The 27,796-nt window shown below is 28.4% G+C and overlaps 3 protein-coding genes across 16 annotated transcripts in view; 2 read left to right on the forward strand and 1 right to left on the reverse strand.

Moving 5' to 3' along the window:
• LOC107448208 (domino helicase) overlaps positions 1-1,982 on the forward strand; it is an 81,071-nt gene extending 79,089 nt beyond the window's left edge. For all 6 annotated transcript variants that reach the window (XM_043047444.2, XM_043047445.2, XM_043047446.2 and 3 more), the window contains one exon: positions 624-1,982. In XM_043047444.2, coding sequence (XP_042903378.1) covers positions 624-1,352 — 729 coding nt within the window. In that variant the 3' untranslated portion in view covers positions 1,353-1,982. The remainder of the gene's footprint in view (positions 1-623) is intronic.
• Positions 1,983-7,406: 5,424 nt separating this feature from the next.
• Positions 7,407-23,104, forward strand: LOC107440725 (chaperonin containing TCP1 subunit 6). 2 transcript variants are annotated; one of them, XM_043047451.2, is made up of 11 exons: positions 7,407-7,762; positions 9,050-9,113; positions 12,334-12,468; positions 13,207-13,380; positions 13,944-14,158; positions 15,727-15,886; positions 17,791-17,873; positions 18,674-18,918; positions 19,861-20,100; positions 21,768-21,840; positions 22,783-23,104. In XM_043047451.2, exons 1-11 carry the CDS (start codon positions 7,626-7,628, stop codon positions 22,856-22,858), a joined length of 1,602 nt encoding a protein of 533 aa, XP_042903385.1. In that variant the 5' UTR covers positions 7,407-7,625; the 3' UTR covers positions 22,859-23,104. The 2 variants fall into 2 exon arrangements, with proteins under 2 accessions (XP_042903385.1, XP_042903384.2); XM_043047450.2 differs by lacking the exons at positions 21,768-21,840; positions 22,783-23,104 and adding an exon at positions 21,102-21,236 and having other exon boundaries at positions 7,488-7,762.
• Positions 23,105-24,277: 1,173 nt separating this feature from the next.
• Positions 24,278-27,796, reverse strand: part of LOC107440726 (tectonic-like complex member MKS1) — a 72,416-nt gene continuing 68,897 nt past the window's right edge. For 6 of the 8 annotated variants that reach the window (XM_071177161.1, XM_071177163.1, XM_016053716.4 and 3 more), the window contains exons 16-17: positions 24,506-24,584; positions 24,278-24,427 (exon numbers count right to left, since the gene is read on the reverse strand). In XM_071177161.1, coding sequence (XP_071033262.1) covers positions 24,405-24,427; positions 24,506-24,584 — 102 coding nt within the window. In that variant the 3' untranslated portion in view covers positions 24,278-24,404. Of the gene's footprint in view, positions 24,428-24,505; positions 24,585-26,866; positions 27,016-27,093; positions 27,173-27,796 lie in introns of those variants that run through there. The other 2 variants (XM_071177160.1, XM_071177158.1) reach the window with 1 other exon arrangement.

The raw sequence follows: 27,796 nt of genomic DNA on the forward strand, positions 1-27,796 counted from the left end.
ATGTGAAATGGAATTGTGAACCGAAAAATAAATTACAAGTATTTAATGCAGCATACAAGGTTTTAATACAACTTTTTAAATTATATTGGTCTTAGTTCTTAATCTACAGTATGTATAAACTCAAAACACATTACAGTTTCGTGAAATTTTTTTTTTAAAAAATGGAGCAACGCCTGGCTTATGTTAAAGACAAAAACTGGATATTTATTTCAACATAATCTATACATTACTTATAATAATTTGTTTCAAAATTTCTTGGAAAAAACTTCACGAACGTAATGTAAGTAATTTTATATAATTGAAAACTGCTAATAAGAATAATCAAGTCTTTCCATCCCCTTTTCAAAAAACCAAAAGTTATGTTTTCTTTCCATGCCAATTTGAACATTAAAATGCGTATAGCTTTGATATTTCTTATTAATATGAGATGATAGGTATTTTCTCTCATTCCCAACAATATTTTTTTAAGAGACTTGGTTGAGAGGTTGGAGAGAGGATGACATAACCTGTAAAGGAAGCTACTTTTCTTAATAATATTTTGTTTTTTTGTAGAAGTATGCCTGTCACAAAATTTTGCTGTGTGTTTATTTCGTTGTAATAATATCTTTCATCCATTAACTCAGGTCGTTACTGCAACCCCCAGTTTACCAGGGATACAACAGCAACATACTTCTGCAACCCTTCGTGGAGAGCCAGGAGTTGTTGGATCAGTAAAAGCTCAAACTACGACATTGCCATCTACAACTCTGACAACGAGCGGTGTTTTGAAAGGTGCCCCCGCCGTTGTTGTAGGACAACAGCAAACAGCTGCCATTCTTCAACAGGTTGCTGCGTCTTCTTCTGGCATCACACCTCAAGCTGTTACTCTGGCAGTTCGTACTGCCGCTCAAACTCCTGGGCAACAAGTACAGATACAAGTTCAACAAACACCCCATTCGTCATTAGTCACTCCTCAATCTCAAGTTGTCTCAGCTGCATTGCAGACATCCCAAGCCAGAATGCAGCAACTTTCTCAAGGGGCTTCTATAAATATTGCTCAACCAGTTGCTGTTCAAAACGCTGGCCAGGCATCCAGCATCCTCACCTCGACGGGTACTCTCATGCAGCAAGTACCTGCGGATTCAACTCTGCAATCTTCAACGCATGTTGTCATGCACAATGTGGTCACCTCTAGTTCAACTCCAATCCTATCAATACCTGCCACACTGGCCAATCCTCCTCCTGTAACTACCCAGACTCCTGCTCAGGTTGTCCAAGCTGCCATTCAGGCTGCACGACAGCAGCAGCAACAACAACAGGCTGCGCAAAAAGCATCACCCTATACCATGAGGTTGAGAAATCCACCAAAATAAAGATGTTTGCTGTCTAGGATAGTACAAAATTGGCAATAGCTTGTGAGATTTGATGTATATTGTGAGAGTGACAGCTGTGTGTAGAACGTGAAATTAAATGGCTGTGATTGAAATCATCTCTATTCTATTTATAATCCTCAAACTTTTGTCTTCATCTGTATGCCGAATGCATAACATATAATTTCATTTGATATCCAATAATTATTGTGGTCTCATTGCAAGTAATTTAATATTTTACTTCAGATAGCTCTTGAATTACTCCAGTATTCACTACTATTTGTTAAATTTATGAAACAGGTCTTGGAAAAATAAGTCACGTGTATTATTGCAAAAAAATATCATTAAATGCTATTGGATGTTTCCTTGTGTAAAAATTCATTGAATGAAAGTGTATAAAATGTAATGTTTTTCCTAAATTTCATATGAGTGCAGTTTTGTTATCAGACATATTGTTAGATTGTAAATACATGTAATTGTCTTTTTTGTTAAAATTTCTTGCCAATTTTTTTCCACTCACTCATCATGCTATTTCTTTATGTATAAAATTGCTTTGACAACATTATTTCATCAATTAACATTTCTCATGTGTACAGTTCTAAAATGGAAAAAAAAATAAAAGAATTCTTGTTAGTGAGTTGGTTAATTTTTGTAAGTGATCCTTCTTTTCTGTATAAAATATAAACCTCTCTTAAACATTTCTTCAGATAGTGTATAGTGATATTTAATGCATTAAATATCGAACATCATACTAAAATTCTAATTAGTTTAAACTTTATTTTAAAATCATAAGACTTTATTTTTTAATTTAACAAATAGATCCCGCTGATTTTTGCTATATAAAATACTACTGGTCATTTTCATGGCGGAGGAACAACCAGAAATTATAGTTCTCTACTAAAATTTCTAATTGTTATTTTATTTTTATGAATATGAATAAAATTATTTGTTCGGATTTGATACTAAGATTTTTTAGATATAGATGAGTATTTACGAAATGTTTATATTTCTTGGACAATTATGGTGTTGTGTGCAAGCAACACAAAACGGTGGAATCTTCTTACCCTATAAAACACTGCAGCTTCACCTTGTGCAGTAAAAATAGTGAAGCATTATTGATCAGCAGTATAGAATTCCAATAAATGAGTACTTGTGATGTTGCTATTTTAAAATCATTTTTGGTGAATAAAGCAATACACATATCATATATATCGTGGTGTTTAAGTAAGACTCCCTAATTTTAACTAAGAGTCAACAAATTATTGGTATGTTGAGTGTATACTGTTTGTCTACGATAGGTACTCTGTCTGCCATTCGTCTGGAGGGGTGGCGGTGACTATGGTAACGAGGTATGATTATTTCAAGTAGGGGTGCGGAGTCCCTCTTTAAGACTGGTTTCGGTGGGAGAAAAGGAGACTTCTTTCTTCGATCTATTGTATTAGCCCTAGAATTAAGAGAAATGAGCATTCGCGCCTGAAACATCGTTTAGTGCGTTTGATTCCTTTTTTTAATCTTTTCTCTTTTTCAAAAGATTTTCTCATGGAACTTACAAAAGAGATGACACATTTCTCATCAGTGGTCAGTAACAGAGGGACTAAGGCTTACAGGCACCCTGCAGTTCATAATAAAGAGTATCCTTTTTATTGTACTATTCATAAATGTCAAACTCCGGTTTGGAGAATGAATATTTATTTTTACACATGTTCAGACCTTTTGAAGAAAAACCCCTTTAATGTTTTCCCTGGCCTTCAAATGGTTTTAAAAGAGATACCGTGTTTTTACAAAAGAAGCATTAGTAACGAACATTTTCAAAATTTCAAGAATTCTTTCATTAATTATTAAATTTAATAGCTTGAATAAATTGTTCCTTTTTATGTTTCAGCTCTCTTCTGATTTTCATCGATGCCATTTGTCCAAATACAATGACAAATTAAAATTGATATTTCTATGAATAACGATTGATAAATAGGATATGTATGGAAATTGTATAAAATTGTTTAAAGCAGCTCAATGTTTTATTAATAAATAACTCATCTATAAATTTATCATACATAGTAAATTGGTTATTAAGAAAAAAATAAATTTGCTAATAAAAACTGTTTTTAATAAATAGCGAAAAAAAACTGTACAGGTTACAATAAAATATGAATAAGAAAACGTAATTTAAGCAAAAAAAACTTCAGATGGTTTGATGGGTGCTGATAAAAATCATCGTTGATAGTTTTAGATTTCATCCTAGTTGCGGTCACTTGCTTTCAGTTTCAAAAAATAAATAAAATATTTAAAAATTAATAATCAAAACAAAGATATTTAATATTTCTCCGGCACAGATAACGTGAACTATTTTTATTTTCAGCAAAAGTTATATCTCCTTTTAAAATCAGAGTTATTAAGTTTAAGCTCTTCACTTTTTCCAGAAAATTCAAGTAATAAAAGAAATTAACTGCTTTAAAAAATGTGCAAGTTTAGAAATTAAACCATCTAACAATCAATGAACATTCATAATAAATATCGTAAAATTAAAAAGTAATATTAAAAAATCCTGTACTACCCTTAATGTCAAAATTTGTTCACTTTTTTTCCTTTGTATTTAAAAAATAACAACTGATTGAATCGAGAGAATTATTTTAAGTAAGAAAGAAATATTCATGCGAATCTTAAAAAAGTTCTTGAATCAGATTAAATAAGTCTCCTACTGGTGGCTGAGTCAGCCAATCTGGTATACTCCCCGTACAAGCTATCATGGAAGGCGAAAGAAAAGGAGAGCTCTTCATCGAAGCCACCCTCCCTAAAATGCTCTCTTGTTTCCATAGCACCAGACTGCCGCAGACTTTGTGGGGGACAGAGTACCTATCGTAGACAAACAGTAAGTCCACCACTGAAAATACGAGAAATGGAAATTTTCTAAAATCAATCGTCTTAGAATGAATATGGTTGATAGAAGGTGAAAAAAAAAACTGGGAATATCTGAGCTTCTCCCCTAGATGTCTTGTGTCAAATCATACCAGATGTGTGGCAAAAGGTGGATTTAAATGTTATTGTATCCCTTCCGCAGAGGATCAAAATTGTGATTGCATGTCTTCGGATCATCCTGCGGGATGTTTCCCAGACCGTCGCCAATAGCCCATTGTGCAGCTCTAGTGCGACGTAAAGTAACAACAACAAATGTTATTGTAAAATCTTTTAAAAAGTGTGAAATATAGGTGAAGACTATTTTTTGTGGCAGATGAGGATGAAGTCTAATCCACTACAGAGCGGGATCCGTATGACAACACTACTAACATTATCGAATCTGACACAGATGATATTCTGGAATCTTTTAATTTCTAGCTTTATGATATGTTTTAAAAGATTTATTGTAATTTATTTTTTCAAGTGCTATTGACTAATTTACATTAACTTTCTTTATTCTAAATTTTTTTTTCCAAGCATACTTTATAGTATTATTATTTATAAAAAACCTTCATGTGTAAAGAAATATAAGAGAAAATGCAAAAATAACATATAACTTTAAAAATAATTTTTGTTTTTGAAAGGAATAAATTGATTGAGAATTGTTATGATTATCGCCATTTCGCGATCAATAAATGACTGATTTTATTACATCAACCCCTTGATTTTCTTAACAATTTGGGGACAGTAACAATGGTACACTCAGTATCACTTTTTAGCTAAGGTATATTTCTAGGTGTCTCCTCATCTGGAAAGTCAGTGAATGTAATAATTTCCGAAAAAATGTCTGATTTCAAAAAAATTTAGATTTTTTGGTCCAGAAAAAGTTAATTTCTGGTCTAACAAATGAGTTCAAAAACGCAACTTTCATCAAAATCGGGGCTTTACTTATTACTACTATTCATAATTTTAATTATTTAAGGTTATAATATTGCTTCATTTACTTGATATAAAAAAAAAACAATCTGCAATTGACTTAGAAAATTTCATTCTGCTTGACTGCAATTGTTAAGTTTTTCAATATTAGTCTTATAATTTAAATAGGCTTCCTCTAGGCTCGTAATACTATACAAAGAATAAAGTTTTTGTTTCAAGAAGTAGGTCAAAGGTTTGATAAAAACCAAATTTGTGCTTTGCATAATGAAGTTTAAAAAACTTGGAAGGGCAAAAATAATATCACATGATTGATGTATTTGAACTGAATGTTTCAGTATTTTATTGAAGTATTGTCTCCAATGTCGAACCACAATGAAAAAGAAAAGAATTAAAAAGTTGTCCTACATTAACAACAAGAAAAATCTCTAATATGGTCATGATTAATAAGATGATTAGAAAAAAATGTTGGAAGGAAGAGTGGTGTACCCAAGATCGGGTGCTGAAATTAAAAGAAGAAAGGTTATTAATTAATGCAAATCACTTTTAAATATCGTTGGAAATAGTAGTTAATTAAAAAATGTCACTAAAGCCTTTTTTAAGTGATTTTGTCTTATTTTCTAATATGGGATAAAACAAATTCCTTAAACTTAAATTTGAAGAACATTTGAAATAGATACTATTTATTAATAACAATTACATAAATTTATAAATTAAAAATATTGTTATTCCCGCAGCCTATTACTAGGTATACCTTTTGTCTCAAAATTTAAATTTCGATAAATTCAATTTCCCTAAAAAAATAGAATTCAATTTTTGCTAAGTTAACTAAGTAACTGTTCCTTACTTTCTCATTTCACAGTTTTAAAAGAACTAAGTAATTTTTAAATTTCTTATTAATAGAAATGAGATTAAGTATTGTTTTGCTTTCCTTTAAAATTTCAAATTATAAGCTTGATTTGCAAAGTTTAAATAAAATTAAAATTTTCCGCTTAAGACGGTCAACAGTCTGATCAAAGCTTATTATTAGTTTCTTAACTAGCCTCTCAGAATTCTGTGGGTAATTAATATAAAGTTTAATTCATTTTATGACGGAGATATGGAATCCTGATAGACTTTTAAAGACATTTATCAGTCAGTTTGTTTCTAAATCAAATGGTGACACCTTTTTGGAGCTTCCTGATATGTACCAATCTGATATTTGTTGTTTCATTAAAGTAGATTTTAGGTTAAATAAAAGGAATGATGTGGGATTTTGTTGCTTAAAACTGGTTTTGCAATGAGAAGAACAGTGTAGCTCTAAATGCGGCATTTTACCTGCGTAACCCTGAGGGGAATTATAAATCAACTATGTCAATCTTCATCTATCAAAAGGTACCTCATGTCTTATATACTAGTGAATTGGTATTCAATATTTATAGTGGTAGTTACGCCACAACCCCCAAAGGGTTAATAGCTAAAGCCCATTTTTTCATAATGGTTTCTGTGTTTATCCAAAACCTTATAGGATTTATCTTGATTTTGAAAACTTAAATAAGTACATTATACTTATTAACTTAGTTGCAATAAAGTAAATAACAGAGCTACTTTTTGTTAATTTTTGTAATAAAATAAAAAGTGTGAAAACTATCTTTTTGAAATGTTATAAAGTTAATATGACTATTGTTAAAAAAATTAAATTATCATTTAGTTAGAAAATTGAACCATACAAACCAGATAAAAATTTGGTCTTTGATTTCTTTTTTTTTAACGCTTTAGAAAGTTAAATGCTTCAATATGGTACTTTTTTTCAAAAATAGCATAATTAGGCTTGGGTTTACACTATAAAATTACATTTTGAATAGCGGGTGAAAAAGCTTGAGTACTATAGATTATTATTTTCCTCCTTTGACCTGAAAACAGTAACCCCGTTTATGTAAAGGTTAAAATAAATGACAATATTTATTTTTTAAATCTATCAAAAATATCTTTTAATAATTGATGAAATTATTAAATACTAATCTCTCAATAATTCAGGTAAGTATTTTATTTACGTCGCACTAGAGCTGCACAGTGGGATATTGGCGTCTTTCTGGGAAACATGCCTGAGGATGATCCGATGGCATGTAATCGCAATTTTGATCCTCTGCAGAGGGGATCAACGTTTCTCAAAGCATTGACCCGTTTTAGAGTTTCTTCAAATGCCCACTAGATGGCAATCCAATGAAAATAAAACTTATCTATTATTTTTTTGTTATGGCAACGAAACGTTTCAACATAATACGAAAAATGGAAAAGTGAGTTTAAACGGATTATTCTGTTTGAACAGTAATTGTCTAAATACTGCGATACATTATTTAAAACTGATTCAACGCGAAAGACTGATTAGAAAACTGCAGGTTAAAAGATTGTCTTCAGTGGTTCTGGAACAAAAACATTGTCAAAATTCGCATTATCACATCACTAAAAGTCATGGCTGCCGTTTTGAGTCTGAATCCCAAAGCTGAAATAGCCCGCCAAGCGCAAGCTCTAGCAGTTAATATAACAGCTGCAAAAGGATTACAAGATGTTTTAAAAACTAATTTAGGCCCCAAAGGCACAATGAAAATGTAAGTGATATTAAATATCCCTTTGTTTCCTGTTAATACCAATTTTTGTACCCACGTGTTTACAGCCGGGTGTGAAAAGATATTATCCTTATAATTCCGTTTTATCTTTTAAATTATAATTTTTTGCAAATTTAAACTAGTTAATTCTATTTTTATAATCTATTCTATTGATCTACGTTCTAGAATTTACCGTAGAACTTATCTCCAAATGTTAATTGGGGCTATTACTATCCACCTGTTTCTATGTTTTAAGCAACATTAAATAATTATATCTAAAGTAGGGTTTATGTCAATGTATTTTTGCTCATTAGAGGTTCATATTTTATATCCTTCATATTTGGAATTTTCAACTACACGAAATTAATATGCATAATTTGTAATGGACGGTCATGTTACTCCTTTAATTCGTTTAAATAATTAATAAAACTCAATTATTTGACATTCATGCTGTTAAAATATTTGCTTTAAAGGCAGTTTTCTTACCTTTGAAGCAGGACGCCCTTTTTTTTTCCTTCAAGAAATTAAATGTTTGAGGGCTATGTTCAAGTTCTTGTGTGTAAGGAGAAAAAAAATATCAATGTTTCAAGATATAACAATTCATTGTTATGTCTATTTATGTTGAAAAATATAAATTACTTAATTTGATATTCAAGAAAAGTTAAAATCGTTTTCTGTATGTATTGGAGGATTGGGGAGATTTCGATATCCTGATCTGTGGCAGAACTTTTGTGGAAACTTTCGGGCAGTGGCCCGCAAAAAACTAAAAAAAAAAACATCACACACAGGGATCAACTCGAAAGGTATAACTTGTAGCTATCCCCAGGCAAACATCTACCTGTTTGTTTGTTTTTTTAATTCGCAAGTTTGAAATCTATTTGGCACCTTGGTGATTATAGTTGGATACAGATCACAATATGAAAATATAATATTCAAATAAATAGTCATATTATATTGGAATATGTATGAACTACATCTCTGTAACAATTTCATAATATAGAACATCACTTAAAAAGTCCTAAGTGTATGTAGTAGACAAGAAACAGTGATAACTTTTTATCAATATTTTATTTTTTCACAAAATATAATATAAGTACAAACTGTGTCTGATTCATATTTTTTTAACCCTTGAGTATCTTGAGGAAAACATACTACTAAACAATAAAAATAAACATTTTAATGAGAAATATTACATAAGGATGAAAAAAATTTACAAACAGAAAAAAAAAACTTTAAAAAGGTAAGATTAAAGTTTCATTTAATTATAATAAAAGTTTCTTTAAATTACAGGTTGGTGTCAGGGGCTGGTGATATAAAGATCACTAAAGATGGAAATGTTTTATTGCATGAAATGGTACGTAAAATATAAATATTTTTGAATTAAGAGGTTTAATTCATTTAAATGCACAATTTATTATAATGTCAATCGAGAAAGGTCATGGTCCAGCAAAAACCATAACAAAAGCTGAATTATATTAGATTCCTGTTATTAATTTGGGAGGAATATCAAGGTGTTTTGTATTTTTAGCTAATTCTAGGCAACTAAAGGATCAGGATCAACTCAGATATTTTCTGCCTATAACTTGTGAAATAAGAAGAAAGCAATTTTAATCTACTTCAAAAATATTCATTCTCTACTTTGTGAAAAATATTGCTGTAGTAAATCAAACCACTTTCCCGACTGTGTGATTAGGCCTTGTACTTAATGTACTAAACTTTTTCTATGTACCTATTGTCCCAAGTATTGTTGAAAGTTAGTTATAACTTTTTACGTTTTAATTTGAAGTCTTAAAAAACAAAGTCAATGCAAAATTGACAGTATTAAAATTAAAAAAATTAGTATTTAGAATGATTTTAAAATTAAAAATATATCACCCAAAACTCATAAGCATTATTAGAAAAAGAGAAAACATAATATTGCTTTATAAAGAAAAGAATCTCATTTTATAAAGGAAAAGGCCACCAAAAATGTTTAAAAAAAAATAAATAAATAAAAAAAGAATCAACATTCAAACCTTAGTAATTACAAATTTTTTTGACGACTGAAAGCATTGATAATCATAACTGCCAGCTCTACTGGTGTAATGAAAGTTCTCCTGGTTTTTGTACATTTTGAAAAATTCCCTAAAATTAAATAAGTTTCCTCAGAAAAATCCGGATTAAAGTAGAATTCTTACACAATTCATTGCTTGCTCGAATATTTAAATAAATATTACTAATATGTAATGAAGCGAACCTCAATTATAGTAAGTAGTTAAAGGCTCTTTTTTCTTCTGAAATTTTCAGTTTATTTTTATTCAAAATTTCCTTTTTAAATTAATTAAAAAATCTTTAGCTATCAATAATAAGTTTCTTGTCCATTACTATTCATAATTATGAATCAACTTAACATAATAAAAATATTTCCAGTTCATTAAATGTCAATCAAAAATTGGAAATATTGCAGAGTTATCAGGGGTCTGTTTAGAAGAAATTTGGGTCCGTTAACGGACCCTTCACAAAATATCTTTTCATAAAAACGGACCCTTCACAAAATATTTTAACTTAAAAACGGACTCTTCACAAAATATTTTAACTTAAAACCGGACTCTTCACAAAATGATTTTTCTTTTAATCGAACCCTTCACAAATATGTTTATCTTCATTATTATTTTGTTATTCGAATAAACCCTTTCTAGGGCAGAAAACAAGAAAGATGGATGTAACAATTTAAGTTTTGTCTTCAGCAGACGATTCTTCCATTATCCGTCCGAAATTAATATTCTGCTTTCAGCAGTATAGGCTAAATGCCAATTATTTGTATGTTGCATTTCTAATTTAGAAGCAGCAATTGTTGTTTATTTTTGAAAATTTAATTTTTTTAATTATAGTTTTACAGTGTTGAGCATAATCCTGTATATCTTTACAATTTAAAACAATTACAATTTTGCAATAACGGACCCTATTTGCACAAATTCATAAAAGCGGACCCTGGTTGAAAGAATGTGAGTATTTTTTTCACAATTTCACGAAAAACGGACCTTTCACAAAATGTCTGGACAGACCCCTGGTTATAGTTATAAGAAGTGTAATAAAGTTTTTGTATTTTGATGACAATACAAATTTTAATATGTTAAATATTTAGTATATTACACAACAACTATCATGAAATTTATATTTCACAAAGTCTTTTATCCTATCCATGCTAACAGCTATGGATAATTACTTTTTAAAAATACACTAACAGTTTCACATCTGTAATTTTCCATAACTTGTATCTGAAAAAACTTTAATGAAAAACAATTAAACTGATTAATTTTTAGGAAGTAATATGGATCATATTTCTTTAAATTCCTATAAACTAAACTAAACTCAGTGGCGCGACAGCCCATAGAGGGCCAAGGCCTACTGTGCCCATCTCAGTTTTCTTGACCTTGGGCTCTGGTGTGCAGGAGCATATGTTCCGGTCAGGTGGTCAGCCGAACGCGGAACCCCCAGTGTTTAGTTCCCAAGCATGCTTGGTACTCATTCATCGACCCACTGAAAGGCTGAGTCAGCCTTGCCCGGCCCCCGGATCGAACCAGGGACCTGTGGCACGACAGCACGAAGCGCTACCGCTCAGCCACCGGGCGTCTTTAAATTCCTATACATAAATAAAAAAACTTAATTTAGTTAGTTTTAATTTTCTTCAGAATTTAACCAATTTATTTATGCTTTGCAGAAGTTTATGAAATTCTCTATTTCTGTTTAATTGAAATATTTATACTTATGTCAGACCTTCCAACTCAGGCTTTAGTGTCCAATCTCAGGTTACCAGTTTATGAATCAGCAAATTAATATTTTAAAATGTCTGATAAACCAAAAGAAAAAAAAGTAAAACACTGTTTTTAATGAAGAGTATACATATGTTTTCTTTTCTGTTTGATATCTTAATTATATGTTTGATATTTTAATTCATGCTAAAATGATAAATTTGCATTCTATTTCCATTTGTTTTTTTAAATACCAGCGTTTTTAAGTTTTTCTGTGTTGATTAAGGGCTTCAAAAAAAGATGACAAAGCTTGTCTCTTGATATTCCTGAAACTTAGTTTTGCACTTTGCAGTGTGAAAATCTTTGAGATTAGAAGATTTATATTTTTTGACGAGTGCAAAATGGCTTTAAGTCAGTAGTAATCTCTACTGTGTATTGGCCAAGTTAAAGCTGGCTCTGTGAACCATTCTTCACAGTGATGTTACCTGTAAGAGAATATTCAACCGCATCATAATATTTCAGGCTTAATTGCATTATTCTTTCTTAAAACAAATTTAGACTTCGGATAATTTTTTGACCAGAAAAATTATTTTTTTGTATTTTTTAAAAATGTCCAATCTATTAGTTATTTCTTAATTTGTAATTTTTGTGTATGAAGTTTTTTTTAAACTACATTTAATTTGATTTCTTATTTTTATAACATTTATTATTGTTTTGCATATCATTTATTTATTATTGCTATACCATGGTTAGACAGTCTCGGACTTTTTGAATTTCTGAGGTTGACAGGTTTGTAATGTTCATTGAAATTTTATCATTAAATATATTTTGTTTTTCTTATAGCAAATTAAACATCCAACTGCATCTCTGATTGCACGAGCTTCAACAGCTCAAAATGATGAAACAGGTGATGGCACTACATCTACAGTTTTATTGATTGGAGAATTGTTAAAGCAAGCTGACAATTTTATTTCAGAGGTAATCAAAAATATATTCAAGTAAAATAGTTTAAGCAATTTAGTATGCATATAGTCTTAACTTATACTCTTAATTTTTAGATATTAGTAAATTCATTTTCCTGACGTAATTCCATGGATACTTGTTTTGTGTATTGTGGTGTTGTGTTGCACATCAATTTGCTTTTACTTATGAGATTTTTTCTTTTAAATTTAAATTTTTTTTGTTGCTGAATAACAAAGGTCTACCTTTTATATTTATATGAGAAAAACGTGATAAATTTTGATAGTTTTATAGAATGGTGAATTTATAAAATAGTTACTTTTGTTTCTTGAGAAGGACGTAAGGCATTTACAAATTCGCATTAATAATTATATTACTAAACTATATAATAAAACCTTATTTTAAATAATTTCACAATAGTAAGGTCGACTTTTTAAGTAACAGCCATAAAAATGTTTTAAATGCGAACACAAAAATTATTATGAAAAAAATTCCTGATTACTCTTGTAAATGTTTTATGTAGAAGATTTAATAAGAAATTTATGAAGCATATTGTGAGTGTGAATAAGTTTATATTTGGTGTATTTATTTTATTTCTTTAAAGCAAAATTGATTTCTAGAATCAACAATCAGTGAAAAATTCAATTTTATTTAGTTTTTTAATAAAATATTTAATCTCAATTTTTGGCCATTTCCATTTTCCTACAGAAATTGCAGGTTTATCAAATTTTATGTGTATTTTTTATTTCCTTTTAGGGTCTCCATCCCAGAATTCTTACTGAAGCTTTTGATTTGGCAAGAGATCGCTCTCTAGAAGTTCTGGAGAAAACAAAGATCAGAGGGGAAATAGATAGGGAAAAACTAATCAATGTTTCTAACACTTCTTTGAAAACTAAAGTTACTGCTAAGTTAGCTGACTGTTTAACTGAAGTAAGTAAACAAAATTTAATGAAAGTAAATTTTATTATATTTTTACAAACTGCTTATTAGCATGAAATTTCCTCCTACAAAAAATTTTTCATGTGAATACCAGTCTATTAATAATGTATATTTGCATATATGTGTGTATAATATATATAGTTTTGTTTAGGAAGACAGTTCATGGTCTTTTCAGTGATTCTTTAATTGCACTTTGTAATATCCAATTCTTCAAATTTTTTCCCTAAAATATTATTTGAAAATAGGCACATTTTCGTGTTATGTGTTAATATTCAAGACCAGCACGTAGTCTTTGCAACATTGTAATAAGACCTTTTGTTAACAATATATTGTTTAAAAATCTATTTTTTCAGTGACTCTGTTTGGAAAAATACGATGATAATCATTAATAAATTACTCTTTTTTTTATTGCTTAGTAGAATTTATACTAGCCTTAAAAATGTTTATTATTACTTCACAAAAATTATAAACAGTCTAATATTTCATATTAATTGACTTTTTCCTTTGAAAATAACTAACATTATCAATATTAAATCCTTTTTTATTTTTTTCAGATATGCGTTGATGCTGTTTTAGCTATTCAGAGACCCGGTGTTCCAATTGATTTACATATGGTTGAAATAATGGAAATGAAGCATAAAAATGAGCTAGATACTACACTTGTCCGTGGTTTAGTTCTTGATCATGGAGCTCGTCACCCAGACATGAAGAAAAAAGTTGAAGATGCTTACATTCTTACTTGTAATGTATCATTGGAATATGAGAAAAGGCAAGTTTTTAAATTAGTCATATTTTCCCCCATAGTTTTCTTATCTGATGACTTTAGAGCATGGGTGCAAGTCTTCCGTCCCCAGGACGGATTTCCGTCTTTCGAAAATGTCCGCGGACGGGAGTAAGACGGAAACCAGACTGACTCGAAGACGGAATTTTTTTTTCTTCTGTCCTTAAAAATATTTTTTTGGTCTACTTTCTTATGTCCTGTTGTTATTTTATCCAAAGACAGATGAATAAATTTTTTTTGTGCAGTATTTAAACTTGATGTATTATGGTAAAGCTTTCTTAGATAGTTTGCATATGTCGAGGGGGTATTGTGTATGTTAGGTATTTCAGTCAAAAAATTTTCAGTCTTGGCCTTTTTTCCAACTTGCACCCATGCTTTAGAAAACTGGTTTTAAAAGCAGGGACAATTGCCTCTAAAAATCTAATTTTTAAAGTTTGTAGCCACTAGAAGGATAAAAAAAAGTAAAATTAAATATGCATTAATATTTTAAAAACATTGAAACATTCTTTTAAACTACAAACTCTGTTATAACGAGCCTTGTTTTAAATCCATTATAATTGTATCCAAATAGATGGGCAGTGTTTACATGTATGCTGTGTCACTTCTTGTTGTATCAAAGCTTAGTATTGTTTTATTGAATACTTTATAAGATGTCCGCCGCTTAATAATTTTTTTTCCCCAAGAGAACTTAATTGACTTTTAATGAGCATTATTATTATGATTCATAAAATTTCTACTAATTTCACCTCTCCAGTTCAATTGATCAGTTATCGGAAAAATTCCTTTTTGATGTTTTTAGGATCGCCCATTTTCTTTATTGAGTTTTTCGAACTGACATTCTTTTTGATGTTGCTATTGTTTTTTGGGCTATAATTCTTATCCGAAGAACAATAACGCAACAAATAGACAATAAGACAGTTCAAAAGAAATTAACTATCTTTTATACTAAAAATAAAACAAAAGTAAATGAATTTTTAATTTAGTAAATATCTGTAAACTTAACGATTTTTTCGCAAACCCAATTTTTACGAGTGCTCAGTTTCCTCTAGCAAATATTGTGGTTTTTATACACTCTTAAATGATTTTTTTTATTTGAGTACAATTTTGTAGCAAAGTTTTTATTGTTTTGGTAAACATCACTCATAAAATAAGAATAAAATCAGTCTACTGCTTCTTTATCAACATGTTTATTATTTCTATGGACAAAAGCAGTCTGATTAGGCATGAATATATTAAGGTTGGCTAGATAAAATCAACAGTAAAATCGTTTTTTTTTTTTTTTTTTAATTTTATCAGTTGAAAACATTAGTCATGCCTTCCAACTTGTTCGGTGAGGCAATACTACGTATGCCTTATTGTATAGTCAAACTGAAAATTAATGTACTTTCTGCCTATGAGCAGTGGTTCTACCAATCCAACAAATCTCTGCTCAATTGTGTTGCAAATGGGTTATTCTTGACCAACAATATTGATCAAGGTTGTTGTTTATTAAGTTAAAATTTGTTTACAATGATTTAAAAATTGCTTGTAAATCATCCTTATTTTCTCAATTTCAGTGAAGTGAATGCTGGTTTCTTTTACAAATCTGCAGAAGAGAGGGAAAAGCTTATATCTGCTGAGAGAGCATTCATTACAGAAAGAGTGAATAAAATAATTGAGCTTAAGAACAAAGTGTGCAAGGACACTAAGAAAGGATTCGTTGTTATTAATCAAAAGGTGATTTTTTAATATTTATTTGCTAAATTTATATTCGTACTTCAACTAGTTGAATGTTCCATATGTTATCCCTGTTCAGTGTACTCCTCTCCCTCCCCCCCAAGAAAAAAGTGGACTAACCTGAATATATTATGATCTAATGATGGGATCATGTTCTAGGACTCAATCTTAATGGCACCAAAGGGGGATCTCAAGTATGCTAATTAATAAATGCAGGCAATATTATTTTAAGTTACAAAATCAGACCAAAAAAAAGCGAACTTTCTCAGTATTAACATACCTTCTTTTCAACGGATTTGGATTTCTGACTCCCATAATATATGGGTCAGGCGCAATCTGGGAAATATATTCCTAATAGTTTGGTCAGGAGAGTGTTCCAAAATTTTACTTTGTACTAGTAATTTTACGTATTTCCCTATATCTCTAGAACTTCGTAAGCGAATTGAAAGTTATTTTCCACACAATTAAAAAAAATTTTTAACCAAAGATAATTCCTTGCAAAAATTAAATTTCATTTAAAATTAATTATTTAATTTAGTAATGGTCGGGAAAAAAATGAGATGTAAGGTATGCTTGCATTATTTTAAAGAATATAGATTTATATGGCAAAATAAAATGTTTGAGAAAAGTCTGTTGAATAGTTCCTAAAAAATTAGATTACAAAAACAGGGATGTGATTCTTCCGCGGATCCGCTGATTTCCGCTTTTTTCAGATTTTTCCATATCTTCCGCTCTTTTTTCATAAATTTCCGCGCGGAAAAATTTTTTATGCAGTAAATGATATTTTGTTGAAAATTTTTTTCTTTTGTTGAAAATCAATTCCCATTCACGCAATTTAAAAATTNAAAAGTCAGATATTTAAAATTCCATTTCCCAAGAAAAGGATTCTCTTTTTTTTTTATTTTCTGTAAAAAAGTGGAAAACCTGTGCATAATTTTTATAGTCTTAAAAACTTTCTGTCGGATCAGCAATTTTGTAGTTCAAGTGTATTGAGTTAATCATTAATTCCTCTTTAGAATTTTCTTTGATACTTAGAAATGTTAAACTTAAAAATATTTTTTGTGGAATATTTTTTGGTATAATGTTTGTTAAAAAGCTTAAAATATCTTTTCTCAATCTGTTTTTAACAAAATGATAAATTTATGTTTAATTTTTAGAAGTGTAAAAGTTATTTATATAAATTTAATTAAAAAATGTTTGAATTTACTTTTTTGTTTACCTTACTACACTATGCTGTGATTGCAAAAAGTTTTAGGCTTCTTGAATTTCTTATGTTAGTAGATCTGCGAATGTTAAATTATTCATTAAAATCTGTATTTTATAACTTAAATTTTTCATATTTATCTGCTTGTAATCTATGAGCTTTGGATATTTCTATAGAAAATGAAAGAACAATTTTACTTTTTATCTAGATGTTTTGTTTTTAAATTTGGGATTAAGAAAAACATCTATTTGCTATTTTTTCTACTTTCAACATTTAATTTTTAATCTTGTGTGTATTACTTTGAATTTATTAATGTCTTCTAACAATATTCAACTGTGAAATCAGTTTTAAAAAATATTAACACTTTTCAGTGTTTCATAAAACAGATATACTGAATTTGAAGTGGAGGTTATTAAACATTTGCTGACACTGAAGTTATTTATTCAATGATTCTGTTTATCAGTGCAATTGCAAAGCGTAAATAATGTATCATAAATTGAAACTGACTAATACTCTCGAACTTTTATAAAAAAAAAAGACTGCTAAATATATTTTAGTTGTCATTGATTCGCAGCAAATTTCGCTTTAAATGTTATTCAACTTTTTTATTAGTTTTTAATTGCTTTCAACTTTTTATTTCCTTAACTGTTTCTAGTTCAATCAGTTAAAATGTTTTTGTTTCTTCCAAAAAATGTTTTAGGGTATTGATCCCATGTCATTAGATATGCTATGTAAAGAAGGAATTGTAGCTTTGAGAAGAGCAAAGCGAAGGAATATGGAAAGGTAATTATTAAGATTCATATATTTCTTCTAGATATTGAGTTTCACAGTAAATATTTAATTACAAAAAATTTTTAAAAAATATTACCTTGCTAAAAGAAGCCTTCAATTTTCTTTCGGTTGTATTAATTCTATTTTATGATTTTTGAATTTAATGTATATAAATCTGTTTTTATGGTAAAGGGAGAACATGAAAAACCGGAATAGTCAAGTAAACCTGGAAAATTCCTTTATCATACATGGAAAAATAACCAGTCTTAAAATTGTGATTAACAGAAATCAGTTCTTGAGATTCATTTTAAATAATTCTAGTGTCTTTTTACAATCATTTATTATAAAAATTCCACTTTTTACTGGAACTTTTCCACATTTCCATCCTCAATCAATGATATTCTTATGCTCACATTCCAATATTTGACATTAGAAATAAAGAAATAAGAGTTTTTGAAGGGAAAATGGCAGGGTATAGATAAAATATAGTGTGGAATTACATTGAAATGTTCCTAAAATATCTGGAAAAGTCAGAGAATTTTTTTTCTTTCTGTAATTAAGTGGAAATCCTGCATAATGACAAGATAGTCTTTCAGTTTGCTTGATTTAATAATGTATTAAACTGAAACTTATTTTTAAATTTCATCTTGTTTGTTGTTATTGAATTTAATTCATTGATCAGGATTCCAGCAAAAAAGGCATTTTTAAAAAAATTAATTCAGTATTATTCACTCTTTCAAATATTTATCATGGAATTATGCTTTCTTGCTTTATAAAGTAACAAGATGACTCTTTTTTTTTTCTCTCTACAGATTAACTCTTGCTTGTGGAGGTGAAGCAATGAATTCTGTTGATGAATTAACTCCTGAGTGCCTTGGAGAAGCTGGTCTTGTTTTTGAACATGTTCTTGGAGAAGATAAATTCACTTTTGTTGAAGAACTTAAAAATCCTTTGTCTGTTACCATCCTCATTAAAGGTCCTAATTCACATTCTCGAGCACAGATCAAAGATGCTATTTATGATGGTTTAAGAGCTGTTAAAAATGCCATTGAAGATGGTAAACAAGTTTTTTCATAATCTAATAAGATCATTTTGTTTAGTCAACCATTTTGTACCTGACACCTACAGAGGTGTGAATAACACTCCCACGAACCCAAAAATATGTTTTTTGTTCTTTGATAAGAAATTCATTTTTCAATTCATTTTGTAAATAATAATTCATAACTATTTTAATATAATTGTTGTAAGATAGTGAGTATTTTCTAGTGTTCAGATAAATTTCCTTGTGTACTTTTGTATTTCCCTTCATATTGAGGATTTCTTTTTTTCTCAAATAATAAGGTTTATTTATTTATTTTTTAAAATTATGTTTAAGAAAATTAAGAGTAAAAAGAGTTAATATAATATATTCAAGAGGATTATAAAAACATAATGGGGAAAACTTATAAAACATTCCTTAATCTGCAAATACAACCTGATTAACTGGTTGCCTCGCGAAATTTATTAATGCACTGCTATTTGATGGCAAATGTATTATATCCAAAGTTGTTAATGTTTTTTTTACTGATTGACTTGTACACCTAACATACTAGAAATTCGCTCTCTCATAATCAAAATGAGGTTATACACCTAAATATATGTTAATAAATACCACTGTATGTTGCTATATACATGCCTGGCAGCCCTCATATATTTTCATTCTCCTGTCCATTAATTCACTAATTTTCCTATTTTTACCTGATCTCCATGCTTGATTCGCGTAGATACCGTCCAGTTTCTGATAGTGTTTCATTTGGTATATTTTGCACCTATTAAAACTCCATCTATACTGTAAAGCTTAAGTATGGGTGAAATGCATTTTTACGGTAAGTTGCATATGCTGTAGTAATCTACAGTTCCTGTTGGAGACTTCTGTCACTAGAATTATATGAGCATACAAAATACAGCTGTTTTAGACCGAAATAATGTGTTTTGTAATCATTCTGTGTCCTGTACTTAGGATGTCTTGTTGCTGGTGCTGGAGCTTTTGAGATAGCTGCCTACTGTGAACTAATGAAATACAAATCTGAAGTGAAAGGTCGTTTGCAGCTTGGAATTCAAGCATTTGCCGATGCCCTATTGGTTATTCCTAAAACGCTAGCTGGGAATGCCGGATATGATCCTCAAGAAGTCATGGTGAAGCTAATACAGGAATACAATTCTGCTGGCGGAATTTTGATTGGCCTGGATATTGATACAGGTACAGCATTTTTAGCCTAAAAAAATATATTAATACAATTTTTTACATAATTTGAATAGTTAGATTTATTTATTGTATTGTGAGTAAATTTAGAAATCAGTGAAGTTGTATAATTTTAGCAGGTTTTCATAATAAAACCTGGTTCTGAAGTAGAAAAAACTTTTTTATAGTTTCATTAAGAATGATGTAATTTCTTTTGAAGATGCTCCGAATAATTTTAGCTGAAAAACAAATTAATGGACATATTGGCACTAATAATTAAATAATCTTTAACTTGAATGGTTTATTATTATTAAAAGTTATATTGCCTCATAAAATGTCTTATTTATGAATATTTTTAATATTTTTGTCGTGTTCTGAAGAAAAAAATTTCAATGCAACTATTGATGTGACCTCTTTGATATGTTTGTTCATGATAATTCTATCGTAACTTCACGGCGTTGGTTCCAATGTTTTTAACGTGCTATTACAAAATCACATTTTACATATGAGTTTAGACGCATTTGATTTGTGACGAGGCTGTCATAAAATCATGTTTCTTTTTCTGGTTGGTTTTTCCGAGAATCTGCCTTAACACTAGATTACCCTAGGAAATCATTTTGACTTCATTTTAATTTCAATTAGAAAAACAAAGATGTATATAATGACATAATTTCTTAGAATTTTGTGACTTTTTGTACAACATATAATTTTTTTTGTTAATATTTACTATGAACTTGTTATATCACTGTAAATAATATAAAAAATTAATTTTAAACAATTTCTTTACACATCAGTTATTATTTCACAATCCAGTCATTTTGACTGTTTTTGGGCAATATAGGTATGTATAAAAAGTTGGTCTTTCTAGTGTTAATAATTTTGTGCTATCATTTTTATTAAGCAAAATTTTGTTGCATACTCCATATTAAAAATCAAAATTTTATTTTTTGACTCATAGGATAAATACTTTTTTTATCAATTTAATTGTTGCTCTGTTTCAATTGAGATTTATTTTACAGGTGAACCCTTAGCACCAGAAGAAGCAGGCATTCTTGATAATTACCGTGTAAAGAAGCAACTGTTGAGCTCCTGGTAATAATGAATTTTTAATGTTTTCTTAATTCAGTCATTGTAAATATAGAATAAAATTTACTNCGTTTGATTTGTGACGAGGCTGTCAAAAAATCATGTTTCTATTTCTGGTTGGTTTTTCCGAGAATCTGCCTTGACACTAGATTACCCTAGGAAATCGTTTTGACTGCATTTTAATTTCAATTAGAAAAACAATGATGTATATAATGACACAATTTCTTAGAATTTTGTGACTTTTTGTACAACATATAATTTTTTTTGTTAATATTTACTATGAACTTGTTATATCACTGTAAATAATATAAAAAATATTAAAAATTAATTTTAAACAATTTCTTTACACATCAGTTATTATTTCACCACATCAGTTATTATTTCACAATCCAGTCATTTTGACTGTTTTTGGGCAATATAGGTATGTATAAAAAGTTGGTCTTTCTAGTGTTAATAATTTTGTGCTATCATTTTTATTAAGCAAAATTTTGTTGCATACTCCATATTAAAAATCAAAATTTTATTTTTTGACTCATAGGATAAATACTTTTTTTATCAATTTAATTGTTGCTCTGTTTCAATTGAGATTTATTTTACAGGTGAACCCTTAGCACCAGAAGAAGCAGGCATTCTTGATAATTACCGTGTAAAGAAGCAACTGTTGAGCTCCTGGTAATAATGAATTTTTAATGTTTTCTTAATTCAGTCATTGTAAATATAGAATAAAATTTACTTTTAAATTTATTTAAGGATTTTATATATTTATCTCAACATTCAAAATCCTGTTTGAAAAGTTGAAACATTAATATAATGCGAACACTATAATATATACTTCTTTTTCATTACTGGGAAAAGTAACCCCATTTTTTTTTAATACTGTACTAATCTAACCTAAAAGCTATATATTTATGAATATTACAGTATCTATTCTTGTATTGTATGACATACCCTGTGTTACATTATTAAAAGGGGGGAAATTAAGGCTTGTCCATAACGTCACCGATTAAAATAAATAAAAATTGCACATTGTGTAAATTAGAATTTTTTTATCTATTACTTTTAGTCCCTTTGTCTTTACATTTGCTCTGCCATGCTACAAATATTTAAGCGGAATTTAAAACATTAATGACAATTTGAAATTTGGGTCATTAAGAATTAAAAAGAATTTAATGAAAATAAGATCCTGTCTGATGTAGGGTTGCTTGTATACTTCATTATTGTTGCAGAATCAAATTTATATCCAGCATTTTTAAAAATTCTTGTTCAACATTAAACACTTGGCAGCAATCCTTTATTAGACACAGCAAAATACTGCTCTATTATAAATTTGAGTTTTAGATTGTTGTAGCTAATAACTTACAAGAGTATACTCTTCTGAAAATTTCTCTTCAAATAAGTCCATTGCTTAACAATCAATGAAAAATCTGATAATAACAGAAAAGGTTAATCCTATCTGATTTTGATAGAATTGAATTAGACAAGTAAAATTTTGTCTTATACTTTGCACGTAGTGTTCCAAGTATAAGTTGTAGAAGTTGCTTATAATAAGTATATTTTGATTTCTGTATTTGCTTTAGTTTGTATATGTAACCAATCACATATTCATTTTTTTAGTTCTTCCATTGCTGGCAACTTGCTACTAGTTGATGAAATTGTCCGAGCAGGTTTGACATCTACTAGAGGGAAATAGAAATTGTTTGGATTAAATTATGTTTAAGTATTTGCTATGGACTGTCGCTTCGCTAAATGTCTAGCTGTTTAACATCAATAACCTATGTTGCATTTTCATATTCATCAATTTACTTCAGATATAAGATCTTCTGCACTAATGTGATAACTACTTCATCTTGTGTTAATCCATTTTGTAATTTCCTTTTTAAAGGAAAACCTGGCAAACTATTAAAAAATTTAAGAAAATAAAGACATTTACTATTAATTTTGTAGTGTTTATTGTGCATTAGGTACCTTTATAGTCAGATGCATTATCCAGAATTAGAACTACCCAGTGATATAATTTATTTATGATAATAAATTTGTAATTTTTACCAGAACAAATATTGTATTAAAATTGTTTTTATTTTTTAAAAAAATCAACTGGATAAATTTTGCTAATTTATTTAAGCTTGTAGTACTAACAAGGTTCATAAACCTTCAAAGGGTATTTTGTAAATGCTTAGCTTTCTTGAAAAGGAATTTACAAAACATTTTAATGTTTTAACTAACAACTGCAAATCATCAGTTAAAATATTTAGCCTTTTTAATTTGGGAATAATTTCTGTGGGTGCCCACACAAAACAATGAGTTTGAGCTCTAACTAATCGTATGACTTGCGAGTAAGCACATTGCTGAAATGGGTGTTTTAGTAATTTTTGGACATGACTGTATACATACATTCAATAAAATAAGGAGAAAATTTTATTGATCTATGTTAATTCAAATTTAAGACCATATCAATTTGATACTTAAGTAATTGAAAAATCTAAAACTATTAATAAAGTGCACTTATGAAAACACATGAATAATAAATTTGGATTATTTCAGATGTTGAGGAATGAAAACTGAAGCATCAAATTCATTTTTTCATTACAATTTATATGCCTTTTTATTAAAACAAAGGAAGCTATTTAAAAGAAAATATAAAATGCATTAGACAAATTCTATTAAAAAAAGGTTTTTTTATTCAAACAAAAAAAATTTTTTTTATCAATTTATTTTTTTAGTATTCAATAAAATAGATACAAAAGAAAATAGGCTATTTTTTTCTACTTTTAATAAATAAGATATCACAGCATATCTTGATATACTTATAGCTCGTCAGCAGTTAATTTTTCTTTCTTGATGCCTATTGTATTTCATAAATTATCATTCCACATAAGTAAACTAATGATTCTAGTAGACTCTGATTTTATTGCTTTCAGGCCAATTGTTGACTATTGAGGGTTATGCTTTATAAATAATGGTACACTTTGACACGATTGATTTTAAATTAGTCATTAATCTCTTAGTAAAGAATATCATGAACATCATCACATGAAGCATTTATATTTTGATTAATATAAGGTTTTGAATAATAAAGAATAAAATGAACAAATTACAAGAAGTGACAAAATAAAAGTGATCGTTAAAATTTATTTTCATTGGCATTCTTTTTAAGTTAAAATATATTGTATGTACATTTTGTTCATTCACAACTGAAAGGCTTTATATTTCTTGCAGCTTTTAAGACAGCATTGCTCCTAAGTAATTACAGTTTTGCAATCTGGAAAGAAAAAAAAAGATTATTATTATTTTTTAAAGAATTCATGCAGTTTTTTGTTTCAAAACAAATTTGGCTCACTTTGTCGTATGATAGAGTATTTCAATTCCACCGATCCACTTGTTATAGTTCGGAAACCATATTTAGATAATTGAGCATCCTAGAAATGTAAATAGATTATAGTTGTTATGTATTTAAAAAAATTTTTTTACATATCTTTCTGTTAATGCAAAGGTTTTAAAATATTTTGTGAAGTTTAATGTTTAATTCATATACTTTCTTAAGCCAACACAAAATTTATCTAAAAAAATGTAAACTTTTATACCTTTTTATAGAGATACCAGTGTTCTTTTTAAAATTTCAATAAAGAGAATTTTCGGAAATTCTATAGTTATTTGAAAAAGTAAAGTTAAATTTCTAATGATCATATTGTTTTTAAAGCTTTGTTGAAATAAGATGAGAAACTGTTAATGTTATTATTTTTATGTGGAATGTACTGTTTGTCTACGATAGGTACTCTGACAGGCATTTGTCTGGAGGTGTGGCGGTGACTATGGTAACGAGTTATGATTATTTCAAGTAGGGGTGCGGGTCCCTCTTTAAAATTGGTTTCGGCGAGAGAAAATGAGACCTCTTTCTTCGGTCTGTTGTGTTAGCTCTAAAGTGAAGAGAAATAAGTATTCGTGCCTGAAACATCGTTTAGATCGTTCGATTTTCTCTTTTTTATAAGAGTCAAAATTTTAATAGCGGTTGCACCCAAAATTTGATATCATAATTTTTAAATTTTTTGTTGTTTTTTTAAAAGTATATATTATACAAAACAATAGCCCAAAACGATTTTTTTTTATTTAATTTATTTTGCAAGATATTAACAATTAAATTTTAAAGCTCTTTTTAATTAAAAAATAAATATCTAAGGATAGAATAAATAGATTTAAAAAAAATGTATCTCATTTTACACAGAAATATTTGAAGTTTTTGATAAAATAATTATAATAAAACAAATGTTTAAAAAATTTAATTTTTATTGCAAAAGTAAGTTGTAAAATGAAAAACAAAAATGTTGTTAATGTCGTACAAAGTTCAAACAAAACTAATTTTAAAGTAAATTTTATTCTGAACAAAATGGCTTTTCAAAAAAAATGGATCACAATTCCATAAAAANAAAAAAAAAAAAAAAAAAAAAGGATCTTAATTCCATAAAAAGTTATAGCTTTTTTCGCGAAACATTGCACCGCGGCGCGCTCTGCCACTCCACCCCGCTGATCGCTCAATTGCGCTGTATCAGTTAATTTGGAGGGAATTTAAAAACCTCAACTAAAGTTTCACAAAATAACAAACCTATTAAATAATAAATTTATAATTTTAGGTGAATAATATTATGAATAATTAGTTATTTTTAATTTATTTACATAATTTTTTGAGTTCAAACTTGGAACTAGAAGAATATATTTTATTTTTAACTNTTACAAAAAATTTTAATGTGTCAACTAACAACTGCAAATGATCTGTTGAAATATTTAGCCTTTTTAATTTGGGAATCATTTCTGTGGGTGCCCACACAACGAGTTTGATCTCGCACTAATCGTATCACTTGCGAGTGAGCACATTGCTGAAATGGGTGTTTTTAGTAATTTTTAGACATAACTGTAGGCATACATTTAATAAAATAAGGACAAAATTTTATTGATATTTGTTAATTCAAGTTTAAGACCATATCAATTTGATACTTAAGTAAATGAAAAATCTAAAACTATTAATAAAGTGCATATATGAAAGCTCATTATGAATAATAAATTTGGATTATTTCAGATGTTGAGGAATGAAAACTGAAGCATCAAATTCCATTTTTTCATTACAATTAATAGGTTACAATAATTGTAATGAATTAATAGGTGCCATGTTAATTCATTACAATAAATATGGCATGCATTTATATTAAAACAAATCAATTTAGAAAAGTTATAAAATGCATTAGACAAATTCTACTTAAAAAAAGTTTTTTTTTATTCAAACAAAAAAAAAAATAGTATCAATTAATTTTTTACTATTTGATAAAAGAAAAAATAGGCTATTTTTTTCTACTTTTAATAAGTTAGATATCGCAAAACATCTTAATAAACTTATAGCTCGTCATCAGTTTTCTTTTTCTTGCTGCCCATTGTATTTCATAAATTATCATTCCACATAAGTAAACTAATGATTCTAGTATACTCTGATTTTATTGCTTTCAGGCCAATTGTTGACTATTGAGGGTCATGCTTATTAAATAATGGTACACTTTGGCACGATTGATTTTAAACTAGACATTAATCTTTTAGTATAGTTGAAGAATAGAATATCATGAACATCATCATGTGAAACATATATCATATTTTGATTAATACATATAAGGTTTTAAATAATAAAGAATAAAATACTAGTAGAAGTGACAGTACGAAATAAAAATGACTTAAAATTTATTTTCTTTGTCATTCTTTTTAAGTTATATTGTATGTACATTTTGTTCATTTTCATTCACAACTGAAAGGCTTTATATTTCTTGCAGTTTTTAAGACAGCATTGCTCCTAAGTAATTACAGTTTTGCAATCTGGAAGAAAGAAAAAAGATTATTATTATTTTTTAAAGAATGTATGCAGTTTTTTGTTTCAAAACAAATTTGGCTTACTTTGGCGTATGATAGAGTATTTCAATTCCACCGATCCACTTGTTAAAGTTCGGAAACCATATTTAGACAATTGAGCATCCTAGATAGATCATAAATAGATTATAATTATAGTTGTTACTTATGTATTAAAAATTTTTTTGTATATTTTTCTGTAAATGCAAATGCTTCAAAATATTTTATAAAGTTAATGTTTTAAACATTTAATTCATATACCTCCTTATGTCAACACAAAATTTATCTAAAAAAATTTAGACTTTTCTACCATTTTATAGTGATACCAGTGTTTTTTTTTTTTAATAAAGAGAATTTTCAAAAATTTTATTTCTATTTTTGTAGTTTTAGAAAAAGTAAAGTTAAATTTCTAATGATTACATTAGCTTAGTCAATAAATTAGAAGTAGAGAAAAAATCATGTTTTTTTAAAGCTATGTTGAAATAAGATGAGAAACTGCTAATGTTATTATTTTTATGTGCAATGTATTTAACCTTTAAAGGAAATGTTAATGTCACGATTTTTAAATGTTCATGCGATCTAACAAGTTTCAGGTTTATGTAACGTTGTGTTTCTCAATGTATCTTTTATCAATATTTTTTAAGAAAATCAAACAAAATTATTAAAATCCTTAAAAAATTAGAATATATCCTTTTTGCATGCCATATTTTTGCCGTGTTCAAATTTCAATTGGATGCCTGTAAAGCGGTTA

Source organism: Parasteatoda tepidariorum, chromosome 2 (assembly GCF_043381705.1).
Source record: "Parasteatoda tepidariorum isolate YZ-2023 chromosome 2, CAS_Ptep_4.0, whole genome shotgun sequence".
Taxonomy (NCBI): Eukaryota; Metazoa; Arthropoda; class Arachnida; order Araneae; family Theridiidae; genus Parasteatoda; species Parasteatoda tepidariorum.

Excerpts from the sequence above, each read along its gene's own strand:
- LOC107440725 (XM_043047451.2), top strand. The coding sequence starts at position 7,626 with ATGGCTGCCGTTTTGAGTCTGAATCCCAAAGCTGAAATAGCCCGCCAA. Across the intron at positions 9,114-12,333 it reads ATGTTTTATTGCATGAAATG|CAAATTAAACATCCAACTGC; the intron begins GTACGTAAAATA and ends TTTTTCTTATAG. Across the intron at positions 14,159-15,726 it reads TCATTGGAATATGAGAAAAG|TGAAGTGAATGCTGGTTTCT; the intron begins GCAAGTTTTTAA and ends TCTCAATTTCAG.